This window comes from Anthonomus grandis, chromosome 16 (genome assembly GCF_022605725.1).
Source record: "Anthonomus grandis grandis chromosome 16, icAntGran1.3, whole genome shotgun sequence".
Classification (NCBI taxonomy): domain Eukaryota; kingdom Metazoa; phylum Arthropoda; class Insecta; order Coleoptera; family Curculionidae; genus Anthonomus; species Anthonomus grandis.
In genome coordinates this window covers 9133217-9157904 of record NC_065561.1, presented here as the reverse complement: position 1 = coordinate 9157904, position 24688 = coordinate 9133217, and the positions used below count along the sequence as shown (strand labels likewise).

Genomic DNA, 24688 nt, shown 5'->3' with positions numbered 1-24688 from the left:
AACGTTTGCGCATCATGAAATTAAAGTAGAACCTGAACAAAATTTCTTTTACCCTTCTTGACAAATTGAAAAAAGCCATGCAGATGGCGCTGTAAGTCCACGAAAATGAAATTTGCATAGATTAAATGTTCTTTAACTTGCACAAAATGAATAATTGAAGTGATTTAGTAGAAAGGGATAAGAGAAATTGGTACATGGTTTACGGAGCACCAATTACAACAAAAGCAGAGGGCGTTGCAGTTGTGAAAGTGACGTGCCTCAATAATTATGGTTGCATAATGCATGTAATGATAATTGATTACTGAATAATTGCATAGTACATGTTGATAGCATTACTTTTGCAAAATTCCATTCCACACTTTTTTACCGTCAAAACTGTAAATTAGCCACTGCCGGATCAGCTGATGGAGGAGAGTAGATGCGAGGAGAGTGGGAGTGGAAAGGGGGACAGCGGTCCAGCGAGCAGCTGCTTTTTTTTCATCCTCGCGAAGCACTACACGACATTTTAATCCTTGTATCTCGAAAACGGTAAATCGAAAAAAAAAAGTAAGACATGCATTTTGTAGGTATTTTTGTCCTCTACATTTTTGCAATCCTTGCGATAGTAAAAAAAAATTGTTTCTCAGTGAAAAAATGAAAAAAGTCATTTTTGGTGATTTTGGCGCCCTCTAACTTTTCGAATTTTGGTTCTACAGCTTCGGGCCCATGAGATGAATTGTAGAGCACAAAAAGCTCTACATTTTATGATCAATAAGTTTTTCTGTATGACGCGCTGTTTAGCTGGAAAATCGATTTGAAAAACTTTTTGAGTTTCCCAAAAAAAAAGGGAGGGGGGGGGGGGTTAGACTCTCAATTCCGAGGACTTCAGCTTTTCTTCGGAAATAGAATCGACCCTCAAAAAATTAGCGACTTGGATAGTTTTTAAAAAAAAAATTACAGATTGACTGTACTATTATGTAAACTTTAATTTTTAGTTCCTTTATGAACACAACTAATATGTTGTTGTATTTTTTTCAATATTATTCTTTTAACTTATGCTAGCACATCATGTGGTATTATTTGATGCTACGTTGTCCAAAAATTTAAAACGTTCCTATGCATAGTTTTCCCATACTGAATAGATTTATTCCCGCTGAAACTCCTTTATAAAGAAGTGTATAAATAAATGCCACCTTCCGGAATTTCTAAAAAGCTGGTATACCAAGATTGTTTTTCTACACAAAGATTCATTTAGACACCAGTTTTTTTAACCCGGCTGGTAAATAGAACTTAACGACCATATTTGATGTTTTTACTTTATAATGAACACATTTTTTTTTTGTAACTTTAGTTGGAGACCTGATATCAAAATGCGGTTTTTACTAAATTATTAAGCTTTGTTCTCCGCTCTTAATACCGTAAAAAAACACACATGGTTGCATTCGAGTTTCTTAAAATAATTAGTCGAATAGCGTAAGTTAGAAGTAGACGCCCCCTAGCGGGTTTTAGGAAAGTTTTCCAATAATATCTTCTTGGTAGAAAAATATAGCAATAAAAGAGCTTTTAAATAAAAGTTGTTTTAAAAAAATCGGTGCAGCCAAAGCCTACTTCTTACCATTTTTCTCATTTAAGATAGAAACTCTCCCCACCACTTTATTTGACATTTGACAGAAATGGTTGTTAAAACATTTTTGTCAGGAATACTTTGTAGATTATTTCGATAATATTTTGAGATGCAAGTTATTAAAGGTTTTTTGAAAAAAATAGACTTTAAAGTTTTTAAGTAGCTAGAACGCCCTCTAGCGGTTGACCAATGAACTTCTAAATATTTCCCAGCTATTTTTTTTGGGCCACTTTTTTTTTCAACGCTCTACGATTATTGGGGCCTGAGATACAGCCGAGGAACATTCTTAATGGGACACCCTGTACATAGATATAAAAGTGTCCCAAAGAAAGTTTATAGTTATCTTTTAGATCTTTATTATAAAAATATTTTTAGGTATACAATGTACATTATAATGCTTAAATTTTTAACACCCTGTATGATAAAGACTCTATGATAATAAATATTTGAACCCCAAACTAACGAAAGGCACTTTTATTCATTATCGATAAAATGAACAATTTTGGAGAAAAAAAATTAAGGAATCACGTTTTATTTTAATTAAAAAGAACCATAATATGTTCTTTTTTTCAGCGATGCGACAGTTATTCAAACAGAGAAGTTCCGCTTTAAGTTGCTTAATCTGAAAAACTACATGTTTTTAAAAATGCAGTGTGGTTCTTAAAAAAACATCCTGAAAAAGAATGTAAATGAAAATGTTTTTGCATTTTTTGTTTTTCTAAACGCACCATTCTTGCAAACATTTCTATGGTACATAATAAACAAACACCAATCTTTCAAAACTTGCCATCTTTCGCGTTGTTAATACATTGATCCTTTATTTCGATAATAAATATATTGATTTTTTGATTTCTTGGTGAATTTAATTTGAATTAAGTCGAAATATGGAATTCATGTTTATTGAGTATGCAGATATGCATCTTATGTATGGTTTTGCGTCTTGCAATGCATTGGAAGCAAAATGTTGTATGAAGAGAGATTTCCTAATCGCGCTATTTCAAATCAAAAGACATGTTAACGAATTGACCAACGTCTAAGGGAAACTAGTAGGCGATTCCACTTATTAAGGTGATATTATTGACTTTGTTTATTGTAATTGCGAAAAAAGTACGATACTGGTCAGAGAAGAACAGTACGTACGGTGCAATTGGAGGAAATTATTTTGGACTGTAGCTGATACTCCTTCAACGAGCAATCGAAAATTAGCCGCTCCGTTATATACATATCATCTACAAAAAGTGCATGGACTAACTCCTAAGATTTTCCTCGTAGAATACAATTTACGAACTGGCTATTAGATCAGCAGCGCACTAATTGAAACTTCATTAGCATTATTCTTTTTACCGATGAAGCAGGGTTTACCAAAAATGGTATTGTGAATTTACATAAGTCGCATGTATGGGGCATGGGCTGATGAAAATCCTCATGCCGCCGTTGTTTCTCATCGTCATCAGTTCCAATCAATTAATATCTGGGTAGGAATCATTGGCAATTTTTTGATTGATACATTCGTATCACCACCACGATTGAATGGAGAACTTTATTTCGAGTTCCTTCAGAACAATCTTCTGGATTTAATAGAGCATTTGCCACTTGCGATCCGCCGAAACATGTATTTTATGCATGATGGAGCCCCACCTTATTTCAATTTCCTTACAGCATCGCTGTAAGGAACCACCTGAATAACGTTTTTCCAAACCGTTAGATAGTTAAAGGAGGATACATTGTCTGGCGTCCTTGGTCTCCCGATCTAACTCCATTTTTACCTATGGGGTCACCTCAAAAGTCAAGTCAAGGTCAAATTATTGGTATTCAACATAAACATGTCATAAACAAAACCACTTATAAACTACACTTAAGCGCTAGTTTTCGAAATGTGTATATATAAAAAAAATTAAATCTCAAACAAACACTTATAAATGACCGCCGTCGAGAACAAACAGCATTATGTTAAAATTAAAAACTTTTTTCCTTTTCTTATAATTCACAAATTCACTCTTGATGGAGCTTGGCCGAGATGAGAGTATTCCGTTGATAAGTAGAAAACTTTTATGGAAAACTAAAGAATATGGATTTTGCCTGGGAAAAGCATAACCGCAAAGCACTTTTACTGGAGAGCGACGAAATTGTTTGCTGGAGACGAAAATACGTGAGAAGTATCAAGCAGTACCGCAGGGAGCAAAAGAATTTTTTTATCTTGATGAGACGAGGATTAACGAAGATTATATAGTCCAAAAACTGTGGCAAAACAATAATATAACCAGTGCTTGCCAAGCTTTCATAGAAGGCCTGTCCACAGGTATTAAAGTGCCTTCGGGAAAAGGAAAAAGACTAATAATCACACATATTGGAAACGAAGAGGGATTTATAAAAGAAGGTCTGGTAACCTTTGAGTCGACTTGCACAGGAGATTACCCTGAAGACATGAACTCGGACGTTTTTAAAGTCTAGTTTGGTGAAATGATAAAATTTCTTCCGGCTAATTCGGTGATGGTTATAGATAACACAAGCTATCATTCACGGCCAATAGAGAAGACGCCAACTTCATGTTGTGCTTCATGGCTGACTGTAAAAGGTATTGCGTTTGAAGCAAATTTGATAAAAAAAGAACTGCTGGCCATAGCAAACTTACACAAAACTCGTTTCATGAAATTCGGCGTGGAAGATATAGCCGAAAAATATAATATAATTGTACTACGCTTACCGCCATATCATTGCGAACTAAATCCTATAGAACTGATACGGTGCAGGTAAAAGGATTTGTAGCAAGACAAAACACGACTTTTAAAATGAAAGATGTTAAGCTACTGTTTGATCAAGCCATTACGGAAGCGACACCAGAGAAAAAGAAGCGAAAAGCTGGACTGCATGTAATTAAGCAAGAGGACAAAATGTGGAATCTTGACAACCTGATCGATAAGACAGTCGATCCTTTAATTATAATGTCAAGAGGTGATGACAGTTCGTCAGATGACGAAGACTACAATCTATCATAATTTAATTGTTATACACTATGCAAAAAGTTCCAGATCCAAAAGTGTAATTTTCAACCGTTTTGCTCTACATATTATGTTCAATAAGTTTGTGAAAAAAAAATATTATTCCATTTAAAGAAAAGTAACTTTTATTCACGATTCCGTTGTAAGGCTCCCTGTATAGTGTACAGGGTGGCCAAATAAGAATGCGAGGTACTGTATCTGGGAAACTATTTATCGTAGAAGCTGGCGATAAAAAAATTTATTACTAAAATGGCCAAGAGAATGACCTGGAAAATATTTTCAAGTTTCTAAAATGGCCGCTAGGGGGCGCAACTGCAATCTTGAATCTAGAAAACTGATGTTTCTGTAAATTTTGCTGAATTAACCTAACAAAAAAATAGCTGATTATTAAAGTAGAGACTAATCCGAACCTTTTTTATTTGAATAGTTTTGCTGTATCTCTAAAAATAAAGTGGTCGGGGGTGTTCAAAAATTGGCTTAAAACACACCCTGTATACTAAAAACGCCTTAGCCGATTTTATCAAACTTGGGCTAGTTGAAAAGAGCTATTATTAAGCTACGAATATTATTATATTTCATGTTTTTTTTAGTTTTACATCTCGCCGCTAGAGGGCTTTTTTCGGCTTTCTGACACAAATGACTAATTTTCTCAAAAAACTTAAATGCGTTGATATGATTTTTTTTTCATAGAAAAATAGCTAAATGATTTCTAAATAATCTTGCGAAAGCCGCAACTCGATATTTTGTTCCTAACCTAAAATATAGGCCAAAGAATATTTTATACCCTTAAATTTTAATTTTTTTATACTAATTATTTTGGAATTTTTTAAAATTCACTACTTTTGAAAACAAAATTTACCATTTTTGAAAATATTACCTAATATCACTAAAAGGTAAGTATTAATAATGTTTATATCAAAAATCAGGCCTATTTTATGTTATATATTCACTATGGATATAATACGAAAAAAATAATTATTAGAAAGCAGGCCATGGAATGCAACAAAACAAATGTCTACTCAAATTAAAAACATTCCTCAAATTGTCAATAGTAAGTTGTCAAAAGTTTTACATTACTTGAGCATTTTTTGTTTTTGCAAAATGCGTTTTACGAACGATGAAGCTGTTGATATGCTTGCGGTTTATTTTGAATGTCTTCAAAATGCTGCAGTAGCAAAAAGAGTTGATGCTGCTCGATATCCAAATCGAAGTCCTTGCGATGTTAAATTTTTTCCCCGATTAGTGGCGAACTTACGAGCCAATGGTAGTTTTCGGCCTAGGTTTCAACGGCCAAGAATTAAAAGAAATGTGGACAATATTAACAGCGTACTGGGATATATTGAAGGAAATCCTCATGTTAGCACATGAGCATTATCCCTTGAATTAGGCATATCAAGAACAACGATTCAAAATATTTTGAAGGACAATAGGTAAATTCTAATAGCCATCGCCATATGGATTTATTTAAGTTCAACTTTTTTTTAAATATATTTATAGAATGCACCCATATCATGTTAATTTACATCAGGCATCGGAAGAAGCAGACTTTGACCGTAGGTTGGACTATTGCTATTGGATATTAGGCATGATACGCGAGGACAGAGATTTTTTATTTAAAATTCTTTGGACCGATGAAGCCACATTTAATAGTGACGGTAGAGTCAACCTGCATAACATGCATTATTGGTCTGCAGAAAATCCGCATTGGTTGCGTGAAGTTCAGCACCAAGGGCGCTGGAGTTTAAATGTGTGGTGTGGTATACTTGGAGGCAACATTATTGGACCATATTTTTTTGAGCAATCTCTAAATGGCAATGTTTTTTTCGACTTTTTGATAAATCAATTACCGTTGTTGCTGGAAGATGTGCCACTGGAAGTCCGGCAAAATTTGTTTTTGCAGTTGGATGGTTGTCCAGCACATTTTGCTAGGAATGTGCGAGAGCATATTAATAACATTTTTCAACAGCGGTGGATTGGAAAAGGAAGCCTGTTTCCATGGCCTCCGCGATCGCCAGACTTAACCTGTCTTGATTTCTATTTATGGGGGCGGTTAAAGGACATTGTATTTCAGACTCAGCCTACGACTAGAGAAGATATGAAAAACCGCATTCGTAATGCAATACATACCATACCGAGAGCCGAAATTGAAGCTGCAGTTCTATCTACCCATGAGAGGCTTCAGCAATGCATAGAGCGTGATGGTCAGCATTTCGAGCATTTACGGGGGCATTAAAACCCTTTCTTTTTAAAATCGGTCCTTTATAGGGCCACAACTTACATTATAAAAGAAATTCGAAATAAATTATTTTGTAGTTATTTTTTATTTTTAGTAAATATTAAGGGATTTCCATATAAAATTTTCTTTGGCCTAAATTTTAGGTTAGGATGAAGATATTAAGATGCGGTTTTCGCAAGCATATTTAGGCGTCATTAAGCTATTTTTTTGTATAAAAAAATTTATACTATTGCATTTAAGTTTTTTGAGAAAATTAGTCATTTGTGTCAGAAAGCCGAAAAAAGCCCTTTAGCGGCGAGATGTAAAACTAAAAAAAAACTTGAAATATAATAATATTCGTAGCTTAATAATAGCTCTTTTCAACTAGCCCAAGTTTGATAAAATCGGCTAAGGCGTTTTTAGTATACAGGGTGTGTTTTAAGCCAACTTTTGAACACCCCCCACCACTTTATTTTTAGAGATACAGCAAAACTATTCAAATAAAAAAGGTTCGGATTAGTCTCTACTTTAATAATCAGCTATTTTTTTGTTAGGTTAATTCAGCAAAATTTACAGAAACATCAGTTTTCTAGATTCAAGATTGCAGTTGCGCCCCCTAGCGGCCATTTTAGAAACTTTAAAATATTTTCCAGGTCATTCTCTTGGCCATTTTAGTCATAAATTTTTTTTATCGCAAGCTTCTACGATGAATAGTTTCCCAGATACAGTACCTCGCATTCTTAGTTGGCCACCCTGTACAACCTAGTCCGTCTCTAATAAAATAAACAAGGTAAATGTGTTTTAAGAACTCCGTTTTAAGAGGTTCTTAGTAGTGATGATCACGTAAAATATTTATTAAATTATACCAAGTACTTCAAAAGTTATTCAAGAAAAACCGATTTCTAGGAGCGTCTTTAAGGGGCGGTATCTTCGTAGGGAGAGCCTATAGGAAATTTTTTTATCGGAAAGTTCCATATTATTTTTTTATTTTCTACCTGAATCCGAGAGATTTCCCACATTTTCCGGGACACCCTATATAGTGGCGACTTATACACACCTTTCCGGAATATCAGATTCATTTAAAATTTCCTCGTACGTCAATTTTTCGTGATTATTAAATAACATTAGGACTACCATCTGATAAGTGGATACTTGAATGATGTGTTTACGTGCGCCGGACCTCGTGCTGCCTCCCAAACTTGTTGAAGAGGAGCATGCTCCCTCCGCTTCCTCTTTCCTTGCACCGTAGAAAACAGCATTGAGATCTGCATTACCTAGTTGAGGCTGCAAAGTCAACTGACGGCCGCTATGTTTTGCCAGATAAAACCTTAAAAAGAATGAAGTTCATATATTGATCTAGTTGCATAAAATATTAGGTGCTCAAACGTAAATTAAAAAAAAAACTAATTATTTACCTTCGGAAACATTCGAAAGCTGATAGTGGTGCGGCAGGTATGTGACACTTCGGTGTGGCACTTTGCGTCGGCCAGAATCCAGTTGTTAACACTCTCATGAACAAATCCACTCCTCCCAAATTGGCCTGAAATGTAAAACGTGTTATATAAAAGTAAGTCAAATAAAGTTACAGCAATAAACTTAGAAGAACAGGTATATTTTTATTCAGGGTGTTGCAAAAGTCCGGCCTACTACTTCAGGGTAGTAAGATACACGTTCTATTAATACAAACGTTAATTTTTTTTCCGAAACTGCCTCCTAAGAAAGAGACGACCATTTAAAGATGCCCCTGGTGAAGTGATTTTTCGCTTGCATTCGCCCTAATCCTCATATACCAAATTTTAAAGTTGTCCGTGACGTAAAGTGCTGGAGTGGCTTATCTTACATGTGCTTATTTTTTGCTAATTTAAAATGGCATGGAAAGACCCAATCCGTAAAAAGATAATTTTTCCTAAAAAAAGGCAAGGTCTTTCAAAAAGTCGCTTAAACTGCTTTTGAAGAAAATATGTCATGCTTATGAAACTCTAATAATTGATCAGAATAAATAAGTTGAAAATTAAATTTTAATCTTAAAATAATTTTTTTAAAACTGTAAATATGAAATGAACAACCTTTTTTACGATGTTTCATATTGTTTTTATAATTTATTTATATATTTTAAGTAATTTTGTATTTAATTACTTGGTAGATAATCGAAAAATGCTGACAATTAAATAATGGAACGAATGACTTTTAAAAAAGGAAAATAAAGATTAGTAAGGCGTAACATCGCCCTTAGCTTGAATAACAGCCTGAACTCTATCAGGCATTGTACCAACTAGACCTTCACATTGAGACCTTCAATTGAGGGGTGAAACTATCCCATATTTTCTATAGTTTAGCACGTAGCTGTGGCAAAGTACGCTGCGGATTATTGTGTTATGTTCCCCCATCCATTTTTTGGTAGATTTATCCATATGAGGCACCGTCCTGTTGAAACATAAAATCTCCAGATGGATATAAATTTCCTGCACTTGGTAAAAGCGAATGTTCGAGAACGTCTTGATATTTTTGTGCATTTACTATGCCATCAATAAAGTATTAAAATTATTTATTAAATTTTCACTAAATTGGTATTTTATTCCAAAATAACTGCTTGTTCCAACATATAGTTGTTAGGGCTCGAATTCACCAGGCAAGTAGTATTAGAATCGGGCATATCTCAGTAATCGATAAAAAGAATTTTACAAAAATACAAGTTTCATCCATATCTTTTCCATCGTTCAGTATCTTAAAGAGACCGAGTTACCACGAAGATAGAATCTGTAAATTCACTTTACCTCGATTTCAAGAGTTTTTTTTTTGTTAATATGATCTTGACGGATGAAGCGAAGTTTACGAAAAATGGGAATTTTAATCGAAGAAATTCTTATTATTGGAGCCACACAAAGGTGCATCAATTTAGAGGGCTAAATTTTAGAGTTCCTATCAATTTAACGTTTATAGTACCATAAGAAATGACATCGCCGTGGCCTTTTAACTTTATGAAAATAATTTAAATGGTAAATCAAAACAGTTTTCTATTTATAGAACACTCCTGTATGTGTTCTGTTAATACGCGTCTCCACATAAGCCGTTCAGCGGAAAAGTGATCTAACTCCCTTAAAGTAGAAATTTAGAAAATTGATATTTTGCATCTGGATGAATTAAAAAATCACAGTAACATATTCTTTCCTTTTTTGTACATATTTATAATAACCCTGTACTAAAATTTCATAATATGAAATTACCATATTATGGTAAACATTTTTACTGATTGCGCCCATTAATTACATTTTTGCCGCCCAATGTCATTCTTCCAGTAAGTTTTTTTCAAAAACATAGAGGAAAAGTGGTATAACTTGGAGAGTAATATCACTTTTCCTCGTAAAAGTTAACAAAATTTGACAAAACTGATGAACGAAAAATAATAGCTATAGTATGTTTACTATGATATCTATTACTGATAAAAGTGTTCAAAAAACATAGAGCTTGAAGAGCAAAACATTACTACTACTTATCTTACATACTAAACTTACAGTAGAGTAAGAACAAGTTATTAAACAAATTAATCTTCATCAGAATCGGATAATGGACAATGTCAACAGCATCTTCTTTTGTCAGTAAGTCCAGGAAGAACTGATGCTGAATCGGGAGAATCCACTGAAGAAGTTCTATCATATCTTTCTTCTTAGCAATAGTAACTGATCTACACACTACGTACCACACTAAAAAAACCTGACTAAACAAGAAAAAGCGAGTTTAATAGGACCTGGCGCGACATCGGAACAGCGTGGTGCCTTGACTTATACCACTATTCCAGCGAACGAATCCATTATGTTGAGAGGAATAACGTTAGGAATCTCTTATCTTAGCTAAGTTAAAATTTTGACTTACACCAGTTTTCGACTGAATATATTAGACCAGTAGAAACATAATTAATGGTATAACTCAAAAATTAAAAAATACTGACATATACCACTTTTCCTCTGAGAGGCTCACATAATGGTCATTTAATCAATAATCAGCTGCAAAATATGTTTTGCGATCAGTGGATACTCAACAACGGACCACATCTTTGGCTACCCCGTTCCCCACATCTGTCAAAAATAATGTTTATAAAACCACAGTAACCACCAAGGAAAATTGCATGCAGATGGTCAGATCTGTATTTGAAGGACTTTAAGGAGTAGGGAAAGTCACACATGAAGAATTACTACGTAGATGCGAGAAATGTCAAGAATTTTAAGAGCATCAGTTTGAAGAGCTTAAATTAATTTTTTTTAACTTGGTCTCATCCGGGAACAGATCAAAACACAGGAGTGTTTGCCGACAGTTATAGGGGTCAGGTTATTTTCCTGCGTTTGATCTTACTGTTCACTGAGTAATAGCCACTCCTCGCCTTCAAGGAGGTATCATTGCACTTGGCATTAAGGTGACCATTTCTTAATGTTGTTGACAGATTAAAGCGATCATCATGAGCAGTTGTAAATCGCTTTTGCCTCTTCCAGGAAGCCTAAGAAAGTATCCAATGTCCTCATAACGTTGTCAGCTCTTCGACCCGCTGCGCGTATCATATCCTATTATCTAGCAACAGCTCGTTACCAAGTCCATTTCGATTAAGGCAATAATTTGGGCGGAACACACTTGAACACTATTGAGATTACGAAAAACGATGAATTATTTAAAGAAATATATAGTTAGTCAAGTTCACAGTCGACCTATTTCTATGCATGCAAGTTTAGAAAGCCGAACCCAACAAGTTAAAATTCAGGATAAGATCAGCGAATCTTGTGCGGTGCTTTTAACGTCCTTAGAGCACAGTTATTTACTATTTACTAATAAACTAACATTGATGGTCTGATAAATACAGTGGGCTCTGATTTAGTGGTCTATTACCCTAATGATACTGTCATAATGATAAGGAAAAAATGACTTAAAGAAAAATACGGCTTATGAAAAGGTAGAACTTATCATAAAGTTAAAATTCAGAAAAAAAATGTCTTTCTATGCGCGATTAGCACTCGCTAACCTTTTCTCTATGTCATTCGGCTTCGTTCGGCTTCAGACATTGTTATACTACTCAATCTACAAACATTAGCCTATTTTTATGGCTAATGGGATTTTTCACAGCCAACAAACAAAGTTAATTACGGATATGTCATTCGACATTATCGGTCTTTTAAGTTAAGTATGCTTTTTATTGTTTCCGTTTTCATCCGATGTCCACGTTTTACCAAGGGAAATCATTTCTTATAGTTTTATTATTAGTTTTTAAACTACATTTTCTTACAAAGGGTATCAATAAGACGGCGAATTTTATGATGGATCCTTCTAATTTTACCCTACCCCTTTCCCAGTGTGTATTTATTATAGCTTAATATCTTTTCTTTTTTTTTTAAATTAAATATATTTACTATTAAATTAATATTTTAATATTAGTATATAAATTTAATATAATATTATTAGTAATTTCTTAGATTTTGTCTTAGAAATGGAAGGGGGAAAACAAACCATTGAATTAAGAATAGAAAGAAGACGATTACATATAGGGTATTTCCAAAATTTGTATAGAGTAATAAAATTCATTTTATTCGCTTCAGTGGAATCACTGGGAATTTCCCAATTTCGAGGCGTACATAAACTATATGACCTTATAAACTTAATGATCGTTTTAAACCTGAAAAAAGTAGTTAACAAGTTAAGAAAATTTGTTGATTTTCAAATTTGCTATAAAAACGTCCCATGCCAACGAGAAAGATAAATATATATTGTTTTCAATGAACTAAAAAGAGATGAAAGCAAGATCATACCACCTCTTTCTATATTTCTATTCCAAAGGCTGCAGACGGCAACCTGAACTCTATCCGATCGGAACTAGTTGAGATTGAGAGTAGGATTTAGAGATTTTTTCTATAATAGATCGAGTTAGAGTTTGCTCGCAGGTATTGTTACTAAGCAAATTATTGAAAGTAATGTTGGAGGTCCTAAAACATCGTTTTTCGCAGTGGAAAGAACCCTTTACAACACCACCCCAAAAATATGTAATAAAATCCCATCGAATTTGAGTTTAAGTAATTTCAGAGAGTCAGTAAAAAAGTGACGAAATAGCTTTTAGACCCAGGAATGAAAAAATAGTAACATTATGGTAAACTACTTTATTATTTTTGATTAATCCTCTCAATGCTACAGGTTCCCCAGAATTTAAGTTACTTAGATACATTTGTATAATAATAAAATCTGACACCCACATTTCGTTAAAAAAATGTGCGTCGGTTGTACCTTTATACTGTAACTTATTAATTTTTTTTATCCATGTACAACAAAATTAGAAAAGTTTCCACTTGAAAAACTGCTCTTGGGCATTTTTTCAATGCTTGTACTTCTTTCTTAATAACCCTTTCTATTTGTCAAATATTACGCAAATATTTCTAAGTTCCTCTTCTACGAGAAATCAAACCTAAATTTGATAATATAGGAAAAAAAATGCTGATTTTCTGCAAACGTCATTTTTCACATAAAATCTAAAATATCTCAACAATCATTTGATTTAGGTATAGAGCATAACTGGATGGTATAACTGTATATTTTAAGACTTATATATAAGTCTATTACGTTGCTAAATTTCGAATATTTTCGTATGTTTCGCTATATGGAAGACCGCACCCAATATCCGTGGAATATGTCACCTATATCTCATTCGATGAAATATATTCCATTATGCCTGGAATATCCCACGAATATGCCAAATATTGTATATGCAAAAACAATATTCCTAGCATACGTTTAACAGATATGCAGAACTAATCTGTCAGATATTCCAGCGGCATAAGTTTTAAAATAAATAAACAAAATTAAAAAAAAACTCTTTCTGCTGTTAATAACGTGCTTCCTCTTTTTTTGCCACTGGCATTTCGCCTTAGGAATTCACATAAATTCATAGTAGGTATCGATACAATGTTATAAATGATACATCGAACATTATAAAGCTATTTATCCAATACTTAAATTTGTATTATTTAACAATTCGTTGATAATTAATTACCATATTCAATACGTGGTAATAAGCCAATAAACAAAAACAATACAATTTTGATCCCATGGAATTCCAACTAGCATCGATACATCCATATATACCTCATTCTTATACAAATGTTTGTTTTGTGTGAAAGTGCTCTTTTAAAGTTTTCTTTAATTTAATTTTGAAGTAATAAAAATGCTGGAAACTTGTCAGTTTGCGAGTGAAATATGTACAAGAAGATCTATTAAAGGCGGTTTTGTTTTTCATAATCTAAAAACTATAATGAAAAAGTCTCTTATCCAGAAAGTAAAAAACATACTAACGTTATCTGTTGATATTAGAAAATGAAAAATGATGAAGGTTTAAGATACCCGAGTTTATTGCCATTTGAGCATAGAAAAGTCTTAATTAGTCTTAAAAAAAATAATTTTATTTGGAGAAACATATTATAAACCTTTATTCCAGATTAGCTAGCTTGTGCGAATTGATTAGAAGATTAAGGGATGTAGGTCTTAGGTATCTCTTCGCCTATTTTATTTCAGACAGGTACAGTCGATCTTACAATATGGTATCTGTTTCTGGGGATCAGCAAGAGGAGCTCTAGATATATTTAGAATTCAAAAGCGTATCATTCGTTGTTTATTGGGCATGACCTACAGAACTTCCTCTAGACCAGCGTTACTCAAAGTTATTTTAAATGTAGGCAAAAGGAATGTAAAATGCATAGAAAACAATGGTGAATTAGTAGAAATTTCAAAAATTTAGTAGCGGTTAATTTTTAATTTTTTTGTTTGTTGTTTTTATTTTATTTGTATTTATTTTTGTTAGTTTATTGTTTGTTTTTATTTGTATTTAGTTTGGAATTGTTATTTGTTTGTATTATCTTTGTTCAATTTGTTTTTTTCATGGCAATCTACACATTTTTAAATGTAAATAAATGCATAATTTCCCTTTTTATTTTTTGTTATAAAATTATTATTATTTAATATTTTTTGGTGAAATTTGGTATAAGGCCGTTTTGGGGGATGCCGAATCCAGTGGTGTGCACAATTTTTTGCTACAAGAATGCCTAGCATGGTTTCTTAAAATTTGGCCCTTAAAAACTGACATTAGTAGGCCTTGGAATTTGCATGGCAGATTTTTTTTTTGTTATAATGATGCAGTTTTTCTGGACCTAACATTTAAAAAAACCCGAGCAAAATCGCACCAAAAATAAACTTTTTATCAGGGTGACCCGAAAACAAATGGGTCACACTGTAGGTGTTACTGGTACATATACGAAAATTTAATATATGTATTATTAAGTAGATGCCCGACCTATTACATCGAAATGTTACAGCGTTACTCGTACGCCACCATTCGCCCCCGGACTATAAGCAATCGAATGACCTCGGTTCGTCGCATTGTTTCTCGTGCTCGTGCGTCGACCTGTACTTCGGAGAAAATCGTATGGCTCTCCGAAGTTTCTGAGGAATTCGAGATGATTCGATGGTTGCGGGTATAATATAAAGGAGGATTGTTTGGCGCGGAGAATTTATTAATCAAGCAACGTACATGGTTGTAAAATCTTGTGCGTCAAGAGATACTATTTGTCATAAAATTGACCAAATCAAATTAGTGTTAAAGAAGAATGGAGCGCTGGCTTAAAGGTGTTGCAAAAAATGTGGTTCGCTTGTAATGCTGGGATGATGCGTCAAATTCAAATCAAGGTGATATGAGGGCGTCAAGTTCGAGTTTTATGGTTTCAAGTTCAAGTAGTAAAACATCTAATGAGACACTGAAGGTGAAAAAACGAAAGTATGACGAATCATACATTAATCTCGGATTTGTTGATTCCAATGGCTCACCTCTGTGTATGTTGTGCAGCAAACTATGACGTATGCGACTCAGGCTGTGAATGAAAAGGCCACGGAGGCATCGTATTTGGTTAGTTACCGCATTGCCCAAGCAGGAGAGGCGCACACTATCGCTGAAAAGCTAATAAAACCATGGGTGGTAGACAGAACAAAATGTATGCTCGACGAAAAATCTGTAAAGCATCTTTCTACAGTGCTGCTTTCGAACGATACGGTTACGCGCCGAATTAGGGATATCGTAGCAAACATAAAACAAGAACTGGTTTCACGGCTTCAAAATAACAAATTCGTCTTGCAAATGGATGAGTGGACTGATGTTGCTGGACTGGCCATCTTGCTAGTAATTGTGCGATATCCATTTAAACAGTTACTCGAAGAAGGCTTGCTTATGTGCTCATCGCTGCCTACTAACACAACCGAAGAAGAAATTTTTAACATGATTAACATATTTTTTGGAGAAAACCAACTCGATTGGAATGATTGCATTGATATTTGTACCGATGGAACCAAGGCAATGAGAGGTAGAACAGCAGGAGCAATATCACGAATAAAAATGAAAGCGCCAAATTGTAGTTCCAGCCACTGCATCCTGCATAGACAATCACTCGCGGTTAAGAAAATGCCACCAAATCTAAAATTGGTTCTTGATGAGTCAGTAAAAATAATTAATTTTGTCAAGTCACGTCCACTACAATCCCGATTGTTCTCAATATTATGTGAAGATTATGGAAGATTATATTACGATCATAAAACACTATTGCTCCATACTGAAGTGAGATGTTGTCTTGGGGTAAAACTTTGACAAGGCTTTTTGAACTAAGAACAGAATTAGAAGCTTTTCTTACAGATGTTTCTTTTAATTTAAAAGACCGTTTGTCCGATAAAAGCTGGTTATTTAGACTAGCAGTTTTAGCAGACATGTTTGGAAAACTTAGCGAATTTAACCTGTCACTACAAGGAAAACAGACAACAGTTTTCAATGCTAACAACAAAATGACTGCCTTTAAAAGAAAATTAGATTTTTGGATTACTTGTTTTGGTAAGAGAGAAATCGAAAGCTTTTCATTGCTAAGTGAGTTCCTTAGTCACTATAGTCTTAGTGATACAGAAATATTTCAAAATGAAATATTTGTTCAATTGCTGCAATATCTTAATGATCCGCAAGGGACTTCTGAATCTTACTTTCCTGAACAACAGAATACGAAACTCATGGATTCAAAACCCCTTTTCATCTAAATTGCAGAAGCCTGAAAATATGTCAAATCAGATCTATGAATCATTTCTAGAAATGACATCGAATACAAGCATGGAATCATTGTTCAAAACAATTTCACTAAATCTACACTATCCACAACTTGCCACAGAAGCTTTAAATGTTCTTCGGCCGTTCACAACAACGTATTTGTGTGAAACGGGATTTTCAGCATATACAGCTATAAAAACCAAATACCGCAATAGACTGGATGCCGAACCAGACATGAGAATTCAACTTTCTTCTATCAAGCCTGACATTACCCAGTTGATGAGGAATAAAAAACAATTACATTCCTCGCATTAAATGCACTTAGTGTTATCATTTGCTTACTTACTGTATCTATCTTTTTTTGTATGATTATTAATAATCAATTCACCGTTTCCGTCACGAAAAAAGTTAGTAGAGTAACACTGCTCTAGACCTTACTTCAGCAAACTAAAAATACTCACCCTTTTCTCCTTATACTTTTCTTCCTTGGTGTTATTTGTGAAAAAACACAAACATTTGTTAAGAATAGGGCAATGTACGCTGAGGATGTGACTATGATTACACGACATAGAAACGATCTGCGCATTCCATTGCATAATTTAGCCTACTATGAAAGGGGTTCTCATTATATGGCCATCAGGGCTTATAGAATGCTACCTGCTGATATTAGAAGCATTGAATCTACAGTCCAATTTAAAAAAGATGTTTACCACTAATTGCAGATTAAATGTTTTTATAATTTTACTTTTAGATAATAATTGTAACTTACGTTAGATGTTTAGAATATCTATTTTAAATTTTGTTATTTTCTTTATATATGCCTATTGCCTCTATGAAGTCTAGATAAGAAAAATCAATGTATCCTATGGGAGCTAGAGCTTCCTTTGTATGACGTTGCTTTGTCGTCCTGTATACGATTTTGTTGGCAAATAAAGGGTATTAATACTTATTATAAATCAATTTCAAATTTTTTTATTAGGTTTATGCCATTTTAATAATTGTCTTAGGGTTATAAAAAAATTATTATGGTGGTTATTTACCATGTTTAAAGAAAAAGTTAAAAGATGCTAATGAATTTATCAATTAATGATGCTAATGGGTTTAAATGAGTGTATAAACAAAAAGAAAAACACCAAGTTTGAGATTGTCTCAATCTCAAACTTGTGTAATTTTGGTCTTTTAGGGAAAATGGTTCATCCGTTTTTAAATCATTGAGTGTAATTATTTGCGTTTCACTAAACCGTTTAACCGTTAGTACTGTATACAGTTTTTATGATATTTTTAGATAAAAACGCTGATTTGGAATAATTGTAAATTGAATTCAATAAAGAATATTGTTAAGAGAATTGTCCCAAAAAAACATCAGAATCTGGTATAAAAGGTTTGTATTTACTACATTTTAAAATGATAATACTCGTATTTTTTAGATATCTGCAAGCAAACCCTAAATTTAAGATGGGCACTAACAATCAATTAAAGATGTAGTTGCCATTTATTCAGCTAAAATAACAGAATTCTGTTAAACTGTAGATCATTATCGATAGTTGCATTTTTGGCAGATGAAAATTATCCATTAGAAAATCTCATCTGCCATCATTATGACTTTAGCATACTATAATTTACTATTAATTTGTAAACTGTATCTTCTGATTTAACTAATTACTATTATTAATGTTTTTTTCTTTTTTAGAAATAGAGAAACTCTCAAAAGCCAGCTCTAAGAAAAATAAAACAAAATATAGAATAATAAAAAATGTGACTGAACATTCTTTATTGTCAGTTTTTTTACATTTAAATATTTATTGCTCTTAGTTTTTACCTATGCTAATGTAAAGCTGCTTACGCGACTTATCAATTAATAGGTTAAATATCTGAAATCGATTTATTTTTCCGTATCTGAAAAAATTTTTTTTAATAAGTTTAATACACCACAAGTGTGTTTGTATTTTTTAAATATTTTTGTTTTAATTTTCAGCTGTAAATTATAGTTGTTAAGATTATGTTTATTTAAAGTATTCGTTTTGCTATTCTTTCCAATTCAGTGACACTTCCAACCTTTGGAGAAGCAATAATAAAACATGGTATTTGTTACACAGTAACTTTTTTTAATCCCTTTATATACAGGGTGTCCCATTAATAATGGTAAATATTTTAACTGCAGATTTCTCTCATAAAAATAATGAGGTTAGGTTAAATTTTCCTAGTCCGAAAATGAAATGCAACCAAGATACAGGGTGATAAACATTAAGTTTTTTTTTTAAATTTTACTCATAACTTAAGCATTTGTTCTTTATCTTTAATGAAATTTTGTCTGTGGGGGTCTCTTTATATGCCAAATAGAAAACTTTTTTTAAATCATCTCATAGAGGGCGCCACCAGCCTTATTTTAGTCTTTTTTTAAACTCCATAACTTTTTTACACTTTGTATAATGTAATGTTTTATTATAAATTTCTATTCTGCAAGTGTTTTTCCTTAAAAAAGGTATACCTTAAAAATGTCGCTAGGATTTACCGTTCTCGAGATATTTGAACTTAAAACTTGCAATGCGCTCAAGAAAAAATTAATATTTTTCTACTTTAAGTTGAAAAAAAAAATAAGTAGGCTGTGTCTAACAAAAAAAATTAAAACAAACAAAGTTACTGTCACTGTCACGATTTATGTTTTTTTAATTGCTGTGGCGCGTTATAGCTCACACGATTAGTTACTTTATTACCCTTTATTGCGTTATTTTTGTTAGTTATTAATAGTTCTGTTATTAATTGTTACTTGTTGCGTTAGTGTTAGTTCCGCTAGTCTTTATTTATCACTTTAGGTTAAGATGCCTAGACATCAATATTTTTCTAATTCGGAAATGCGAGATATGGTTTGTGTTTATGCCCAAGCAAATTACAGCGGTCTAAGAGCTTGTCGACGTTATGCGCAATTGTATCCAAATAGGAGGCAGCCAGATTTTAAATTCTTTAAAAACGTTTACCAAAGACTTGGGGAAACGGGTTCATTCAGTCCAAAGCGAGATGTTGGGCGTCCAAATAGACGTAATGTGGATTAAGAAGAAGAAGTGTTAGTCCAGGTTGCTGAAGATCCAGAAAAAAGTGTAAGGCGTATGGCGGCAAGAACTGGAATTAGTAAGTCCTCAGTTTTAAGAATTTTTCATAGTGAGCGTCTTTATCCATACCATTTTACGCCAGTACAAAATCTTTTGGAGTCAGATCTTCCAGCGAGATTAGATTTCGCTCGCTATATCCAGGAACAACAAAATCAAGATCCCCTATTTATTAATAAAATTATGTTTACGGATGAAGCGACGTTTACCCGACGGGGAATTTTTAATTTTAGAAACAAACATTCATGGGATATTGCAACAAGAAACAAAATTCATTGATTATTTAGAAAATTTGCCTTTAAATCTGCGCCGAGATATGATTTTTATGCAAGATGGCTCTCCTGCGCATTTTGCTAGACCCGGGAGAGAATATCTTAATGCTAATTTCAACTGGATAGGACGTGGAAGTCAAAGACCTTGGCCCGCACGAAGTCCTGATTTCAACCCATTGGATTTTTGCGTATGGGGATACATGAAATCCATTGTTTATGAAAATCAAATAAACACAAGGGAACAATTATTAGAAAAATTTCAAACCGCTGCTGAGTCATTTCGAAATGAGCAATTATTTTTTAAGATTCGGAGGTCTTTTAATAAAAGAATTTTAAAATGTCTTGAGACAAATGGAGGCCATGTGGAACATTTGCTGGCAAATATTGATAATTTTTAAGTAATTATTTAGGTTTTATATTTTTATTTATCAATCATTTAAAATGTAATAGAGCAATTTAAATAGTTTAAAATATGATTTTCATGGATGTTTTTAAAATCTTTAAATGTAAATATCTAGTAAAAGAGTAATCCTAGAGACATTTTTAAGGTATACCTTTTGTAAGCAAAAATGCTTGCAGAATGCATATTTAAAATAAAAATATACAGGGCGTAAAAAAGCTATGGAGTTCAAAAAACCACTAAGATGTGGCTGGGGGCTCCCTCTATGAGATAATTTAAAAAAACCTAATAAAATTAGATTTGGCATATAAAAAAACTTCCAAATGCCAAATTTAGTTAAAAACAAAAAACAACTGCTAAAATTATAGACAAAATTCAAAAAAAAAATACTTAATGTTTATCACCCTGTATCTTGGTTGCATTTTATTTTCGGACTAGGAAAATTTAACCTAACCTCATTATTTTTATGAGAGGAATCTGCTATTAAAATATTTACCATTATTAATGGGACACCCTGTATATAATGTTCTCAATTTAAAGTGATACTTCACTCTTTTTGTTTATTCCGCATGGTATTTTTTTATTTTTAATGCAAAAGAAGTTCCCGTAAATTAATAAAAAATAAGAAGCAAGTGTGTAAATGGCCTAATTGCTTTTATTATGGCCGTATGTATTCATACATTGCCAATTTGACAACTTTCAATGCAGAAAATATTTGAGTTTGAAAAAAGCAGTTTGGTATAACTGTTAGAGGTTTGTCAAACTAAAACCACCATATTTTTAGGTTAGTTTTTAATGGTTCGTTACCCTCAAAATGCATCCTTATTATACCTTCTTTATCAAACCGTCAATTAAAGGTTTCATTTTTTCAATTCTTATATCTTGCGAGATATCCACATTGACGCTTTTCCACCTGATACAATACCTGTATAAATAATTAGATATGTCTAGGATATATTTTAAAATATGAAGAAATATCCCCAAGATATGCAACAAATATCTCAAAAGATATTCCTGGCATATGTTTTATGGTAAAGTAAAGGTAAAATTACTTACATCCGTTTTAGTCACGTGCTCTTTAAATTCCTCCATGATACTATTGGACACGGTCATATCCTTAAACATTCCCTCTAATTTCGACGTAAACTGACACCCACATTCCGTCTAAAATTGAAATTAAAATATAAGATCGTATGCAACATTTAAAGCTGCCAAGATATTACCTTCAGCTTGGAAATCATATTTTTTTCCCAGTCGTCGCTCACTGATTTGTTCAAAAGCAAACGTTTAGCCAGATGTTGCTTGTAATACCGTTCAAACACGTCCTTTTCCTGCAAAAATCTAAATAGCACCATCGACTTATCAAGCACCAGCTCAATATCTTGCTCAGACATCTGAAAATGATTATGAGTTAAGACACTTATTAAAATTATTCCCTAAGAAAATAACGAGGATAGTACTTACCCCCTTAACTCCTTTTTTCAATTTGTCATCGATGAAGAGGGACAAATACTCGGGAGACTTAGGATTCAAATTCAGGAAATGTTCAAAATCGGAGGCAATCATCTGCTTAAATATCTTGTCCTTGTTAAACGAATTGTTAAGAAAGTGATCAAAACCGTCCTTCAAATCTAACAAGGACTGTACAAAGGTAATCGCGTTTGTACCGGGCTGATGTTCCTCCTCTTGTACCAGTGCTTTTCCTTGTTCTCGTAAGTAGTGACTGACGCAGTCCGCCATCGTTTTTAGTCCATCATTAACTCGTCCGAATATATTATACATACACGCTAAATCGTCTGGTTTTTGATGCTTCAACATGTGCACCACACCTGAGTTTTCCATCTGTAATAAAATAAATTAGTTTAAAAAAATCTTATTCACATAATATCATAGATTTTATTTACAAAATGCATTGGGCAATCGAATAAATGGATATTACAATTTTCTTCGCCCTGTATATTTGTAAAAACAGTGGGACCCGTCAATCGTTATTTTTGGTTGCGCATTTTTTACCTTAAAAAAGGAGATAAAACAGAAATTGTTTTTAAGTAGTAACCACAAATTGTTTTTTTTTTCTTTTTTTCCACATTAATACAACAAGATAACAAATTATTTAATTAAATACTAAAATCATGCAAAAAAATTAAATGAAGTATTTTCAAGCAAGTGGATAAGTCTGAATAAAAAGAGGTATGTAGCGAGGAAGGTACACGCTAGGCAGCAGTCGTGTGGCCCTGTTTGTCAGTGTCCGATTTAGTTTGAAGTTAAAAATTATGTTAAACATACAAGAATAGGTAACTATGTATAGCCATTGCCGAACGGGAAGAACATAGTGAGGAGGATGGAAATATATTTCAGACGACGAGTTTCCAGATAAATGGATAGGGCGAAGGGAGCCTATAGAATGGACTGCTAGATCTCCTAATATAACGCCGTTAGACTTTTTTCTATGGGGTCATTTGAAATCTTTGTTTACTTTAAAAAAATGTGTTTACTCCCCAACCTGAAAGTTTGGGTGAACTTCGTCAAATCATCAACGACAGCTGCCATGATATCCCACAACATGTTTTTGAAAATGTGCGTCAGAAGTTTGAACATCGCCTATATCATTGTTTGGCCAAAAACGGGCAACATTTTGAACACTTATACTGAAAAAACTGATATTTTCATGTTTTTGTTTTCTATCTGAACAAATTAAGATAAACAAAGATTTTTCTAATTTTCTCGAAAACGAATCGACCGATTTTAAAAAATCAAATGTCGAAATAGAAGACTTCGAAAAAACCTTTTAAACAAGCTATTACTCGATACTCCTTGCCATTTAAAATTTTTAAGGAGATGACCCTGAGGGGCAGAGGGTGAAAGGGGGTGAAGTAATTTTAGGTTAGAAAGATGTCCCCCTTGACAAACTTTTTGACGTATTTCGGCGTTTTTTTTTTTAAAGTGGTTTTCGATAAATCTGTGGTGGGAAGTTTTCAAATGAACACCCTGTATATATATATTGGGTGGTGCGTCGCCGAGCGGAACATAGGAAAACCCATGTAAATTTTAAGGAGGTCAATTATTGGCTTCCCTGTACATTTTACAGAAAAAATGTAAGATAACTTTTTGAAGAGACCAATCTGGCAAACCCTTGTACAAAGTTTTAGCAAATTTTCGGTTCAGGTAAAACCAAACTGGCACCAGTAAAATGAATATTGTCACTGACGTGAGGAAAAGTGACAGTCGATATTTGAAAACAAGTATGAATTATTCAATCGACGAAAAAAATAGCCATAATTAAGTGACATTATGCGGGAAACAGTTTTAGAGCAGTATCTGAAATGTTTTCAGTCCAATTCCATCCATTTCAACTATTAAACGTATTGTCAATAAGTTCCGAGTCCAAAGGTACCGTAATAAATAATTATAAATGTTTAACTCAGGATATCGAAAATAGAGCAGAAAAAAGAGAGAACAGAGATCTTAATATTCTACTGAGTGTGGAGGAAAACAAGATGATTAGTACGAGGGTTTTTGGGCAAGAGGTAAATAAACATCATACAACGGTATTGCGCACTTTAAAAAAACACAAATATTATTCGTATAAATTTGAAAAACATCAAGACCTGCAGGAAGGAGATGAAGAGCGAAGAATGGCATTTTGTTTTGAAATGATGAAAAGAGCAAATAATGATAGGAATTTTTTAAGAAATATTTGTTTTACTGATGAATGTACATTTATCCTCAACAATGAACCAAATGTTCAGAATTGCCGGTATTGGAGCCAAGAAAAAGATCATCGCTTTGTTCATACTCGGACACAATATCCCCAAAAAACAAATGTATTTGTGGGAATTTTCCGACACCATATCATTGGACCCTTTTTTATGGACTATAACCTAACAGCTGAAACCTATTTGGACTTATTTCAAAATCAAATTGGACCCGCCTTGGAAGAAGTTGTTCAGGAAGATCAAATGATCTGGTACCAAATGGATGGTTGCCTGGCCCATAATGCCC

At 33.2% G+C, this 24688-nt stretch overlaps 1 protein-coding gene across 2 annotated transcripts in view; it reads right to left on the bottom strand.

Annotated features, from left to right (window-relative positions):
• The window catches only part of LOC126745468 (cullin-3), a 72692-nt gene that overhangs the window by 13934 nt on the left and 34070 nt on the right, over positions 1–24688 (bottom strand). For both annotated transcript variants that reach the window (XM_050453321.1, XM_050453322.1), the window contains exons 6-10: positions 22151–22528; positions 21910–22080; positions 21743–21850; positions 8233–8357; positions 7875–8144 (exon numbers count right to left, since the gene is read on the bottom strand). In XM_050453321.1, coding sequence (XP_050309278.1) covers positions 7875–8144; positions 8233–8357; positions 21743–21850; positions 21910–22080; positions 22151–22528 — 1052 coding nt within the window. The remainder of the gene's footprint in view (positions 1–7874; positions 8145–8232; positions 8358–21742; positions 21851–21909; positions 22081–22150; positions 22529–24688) is intronic.